We start from the raw sequence: 4,337 nt of genomic DNA, 5'->3' as shown, positions 1-4,337 counted from the left end.
TTCATCACAATGTTGCATTTACAATATGTATGTTTGTGTGTGTACATCTATATTTATAGTGTGCACACAGTGTTCTCGACACATTACAAAAGAGACAATATAATACAGGGAATTCTAATGCATTAAGGGCATCAAACAAAATCAAACTATAGGAAATAAAATATTTGTGCTGAAGAACTTACAATCTAAGTGATATGTTGGAAGACTTACAAACAGTAGGTGTTTATTCAAACTTTAACCTGTAAGTAATAACAAATGCATGATTGTGGTTCCATCCTCCATTTAAATTTGGCACAGACGTTGCTGCAAGAATACCAATATTAGAATTGAATTGAGCATGTGATTACTTTATGCATATAATATATCATACATTTTTGCCATATAATATAGACTTGGAATGCCATAATATGAGAATGTATATACTGCACAGCCTAATGCACAGAGCAATATTTCAACAACTGCAGCCACAGTTGTTGGAAAGAAAACCAGTGGCTACGTGATGTAAAATAAAAAGCACTTTGAGGATTGATAAGGAATAGCATACAGTATGCAGCATAGACAGATTGTTTCTGTTGTACCTGAAACACCAGGTATATACTCTTTATGGAACTTGCTGCACAGCAATGTATTCTCTTACTGAATCAAATGTCAAATGCCTTATTGAAATATATAAGCATGGAAATGAGTGTGATGTTTACAGCATCTTTCTAAGTGAATGTGTACAGTCCATTTCTGCCTTTCTTAATAAATCAATAGCACCAATCATCTCCAAATTAATTAAATTTAAAGAATTATTAGAAGTTATTCCTGCACACAATAAATACATACTGTCGATATAAATGTTCAAGATATTATATTTATTAATACACATGTTGGTGGTGTGATCAATCTTAATATAAATCATATAAATAACAAAATGAATAATATTAACAATATCATCTATACTTTAAACATATAAATGAATAATATTAATATATCAAATATTATTATTACTACCTATATTATTACAATGTATACTTATCTTATCCATATTAATTATGTCTATACAATTAATATCTCTAGTGACAATAATATACATTGACGACAATAAATGGAATATACAAGTCTGGTGAGCCTGTGGTACAGATACTTTATTTTACCAAATGATGTATGGTACATATGTAGCACGCTCTATTTTACTTACTGATAACATGCATTTCACGTTATAAAGCAAAGCTTTAATAGGATTTAATGGCAGTGATAACGCAGAATATCACAGAATATCCCACCATAATGTATCAGCGATACCAATAACTATTTTTATATTAGTACATGTGCTGAATCTTGTGCAAAGATTTATTATCATCTAACTATAACCTGCACCTTCACATTGGGATCCAGGAAACCCTGGATCCCATCTCATCAGTAAGAGGTCATCTGTCTTCAAGCTGTGCAGTGTCTTCTCCAGAGGGAACTACACAAAAGCAACATCAATCATCTTATCATCTTTACAGTTCAAAGAAGTTCATAGGTTGGGTTGCCGCCCTCTCCTTTCATCCAAGAAGACTGTTTAATTGTGAAACCTTCTCCTCAGAGCTGCTCCGATCTCCTGGTTCCTCAGGCTGTATATGATTGGGTTGAAGAATGGAGTCACCACCGTGTATAGCAGAGATAGAACCTTGGACAGGGAATAGTTCCGTGGGCGCCTATAAAATTTTACCACTATAAAGGATATACGAAAACCAAGCCTGTTGGTTGTGAAGATTGTTGATCCTCACGGTGGGCTTGAAAACAAAGAGAAAGCACAACACATAGCGTAATACTGTTGAAACATTAAACAAACAACATATAAGACAACATATAACAGCTGAATACTGAAATGGTATTTTTAGGACAATAAAATCATTTAATAACAATTAATATTTACTATAATGCACAATTTGCATGGACACATAGATTTAAGCAATTAAAAATCTGAATAGGTGGTTCAACTGCTCCGTAGCACCAATGTTGATGATAGCAATGCCTACTCACCAGATGGAATAGGTTTGCAGGCAGTGGATATTTTAGAGAGTATCCCCTCTCATCTGTGTGCTGCTCTCTGCTTAGCTGGCTTCTCTGTCGGCTCGTGGGTGCAGCTCATCAGCAGGGACTCCTGCAGCTCCAGGAAGCACGTCTGAGCAGATGGAACTCAGCTGCAGCTGATTCAGCACGATGTCAGCCACGGACCACCGTGAGCTAGTCTATCTGCTGCTCACTGCTAGCTGGCGTCTCTATCCGCTCGTGGACGCAACTTGTCAGCAGGTACTCCTGCAGGGCGCCAAGCAGGGCGCTTGAATAATGGAAAACCGCAACAGCTGGTTCAACTCGTCGGCGGCTATAAGAGATGGTTAGCTGGCAGCTCACGTTGATTCACCGATGTACGGGGGTACTACACCAATGTGTGCGGGGCTTGAACCTCCACCCTACGCGTTTCAAGAGCGATCTGCTCTCTTCCTCAGGGGTATACCTGCTGACAAGTTGCGTCCACGAGCGGATAGAGACGCCAGCTAGCAGTGAGCAGCAGATAGACTAGCTCACGGTGGTCCGTGGCTGACATCGTGCTGAATCAGCTGCAGCTGAGTTCCATCTGCTCAGACGTGCTTCCTGGAGCTGCAGGAGTCCCTGCTGATGAGCTGCACCCACGAGCCGACAGAGAAGCCAGCTAAGCAGAGAGCAGCACACAGATGAGAGGGGATACTCTCTAAAATATCCACTGCCTGCAAACCTATTCCATCTGGTGAGTAGGCATTGCTATCATCAACATTGGTGCTACGGAGCAGTTGAACCACCTATTCAGATTTTTAATTGCTTAAATCTATGTGTCCATGCAAATTGTGCATTATAGTAAATATTAATTGTTATTAAATGATTTTATTGTCCTAAAAATACCATTTCAGTATTCAGCTGTTATATGTTGTCTTATATGTTGTTTGTTTAATGTTTCAACAGTATTACGCTATGTGTTGTGCTTTCTCTTTGTTTTCAAGCCCACCGTGAGGATCAACAATCTTCACAACCAACAGGCTTGGTTTTCGTATATCCTTTATAGTGGTAAAATTTTATAGGCGCCCACGGAACTATTCCCTGTCCATACTGTTTTCCTGACCAGGGGGTCAGGCTTTGTGTCCTAGGCAGCCCCTTATGTATAGTTTTAATTAATATATAAGGTAATAGTTACTACACCACACACATTGCGGTTAGCGCTACCTGTTTTGTTGTTTATAGAGATAGAACCTTGTTTATGTTAAATGAGTGTCCAATGGATGGAACACAGTAAATAGTAATCAGTGTCCCATAATATGTGCAAACCACCGTGATGTGAGAGCTGCAGGTGGAGAAGGCTTTCTGTTTCCCAATGGTGGAGGGGATCCTGAGGATGGAGAGGGAGATACTTACGTAGGTCACAATGATGAAAGTAAATGGTAAAAAAGTTATAGGGATAGCTAGCACAAAGTCTCCAATTTCTATAATGGAGGTGTCCGAGCAAGAGTCTTTTAGAAGAGCAGCAAAATCACAGAAGAAATGGTCAATGACATTAGGGCAACAGAACTGCAACTGACTGATTGGAATAATTATGATTAAAGGCAACAAAAATCCTAGGAACCAAGACCAGATGGCCAGCTGTTGGCAAAGCTTGAAATCCATAATAGTGGTGTAATGCAACGGGTGACAGATGGCCAGGTATCGGTCGTAGGACATCACTGTGAGAAGGAAACACTCTGTAGCCAAGGTGCAACAATAGACGTGAAGTTGACGGATACAGTCAGCCACAGACATGGTGCCACCTTCTCCCCATATGAGGTGTAGCATTTTGGGGACAATAACCGTGGTGAGCAGGATGTCAGATAAGGACAAGTGGGTCAGGAAGAAGTACATGGGAGAGTGGAGTTTGTGACTGACTGACACCAATATAATGATCAGTAGATTACTACTTAAGGTCGTAATGTAAGTCATGAGGAACAAAGTAAAGAGTAAAATCTTGAAGCTGTGAAGATTCTGGAATCCAAGAAGCAGGAATTCTGTGACTATGGTTTGATTCTTCCCAAGCATCGCCTAATGACAGAGTAATCACAAATTACATCTTCGAAACTTGTGATATGCTAAGATGAGGGGTAGTTAAAGGTTGAAAAAGAAACCATTCCAATGTCCCTCTCTTTATCTCAATCTTGCTTACCCCATGCACTCTGTTCCTGACTGTCTCTTTTCCCTCCTTTTGTCTCTACTGCTCTCTTTCACTTAAAAAAATTCCCCTAACTGCCCCATACCTGTTGAAATACCTTACACTCAATATGTTGAATGCAACGCTACATGTGCAT

General features: G+C 39.5%; 1 protein-coding gene across 1 annotated transcript; it reads right to left on the bottom strand.

Moving 5' to 3' along the window:
* Window positions 1-1,549: 1,549 nt before the first annotated feature.
* LOC142470972 (olfactory receptor 6B1-like) lies at window positions 1,550-4,071 on the bottom strand. Its single transcript, XM_075577775.1, has 2 exons — window positions 3,256-4,071; window positions 1,550-1,657 (listed from the first exon to the last, which is right to left on the bottom strand). The coding sequence occupies exons 1-2, from the start codon at window positions 4,069-4,071 to the stop codon at window positions 1,550-1,552; spliced, it is 924 nt and encodes a 307-aa protein (XP_075433890.1).
* Between the last annotated feature and the right edge of the window lie 266 nt (window positions 4,072-4,337).

The sequence above is a fragment of the Ascaphus truei genome, chromosome 20 (genome assembly GCF_040206685.1).
Source record: "Ascaphus truei isolate aAscTru1 chromosome 20, aAscTru1.hap1, whole genome shotgun sequence".
NCBI classification, from domain to species: Eukaryota; Metazoa; Chordata; class Amphibia; order Anura; family Ascaphidae; genus Ascaphus; species Ascaphus truei.
Note: the sequence above shows the minus strand (reverse complement) of the source record. Positions and strands in the feature narration are given on the sequence as shown.

Coding starts and splice junctions, on each gene's coding strand:
- LOC142470972 (XM_075577775.1), bottom strand. CDS start 4,071: ATGCTTGGGAAGAATCAAACCATAGTCACAGAATTCCTGCTTCTTGGA. Junction 1,658..3,255: donor ACTCATTTAACATAAACAAG/GTTCTATCTCTA, acceptor TCCCTGTCCAAG/GTTCTATCTCTGCTATACAC.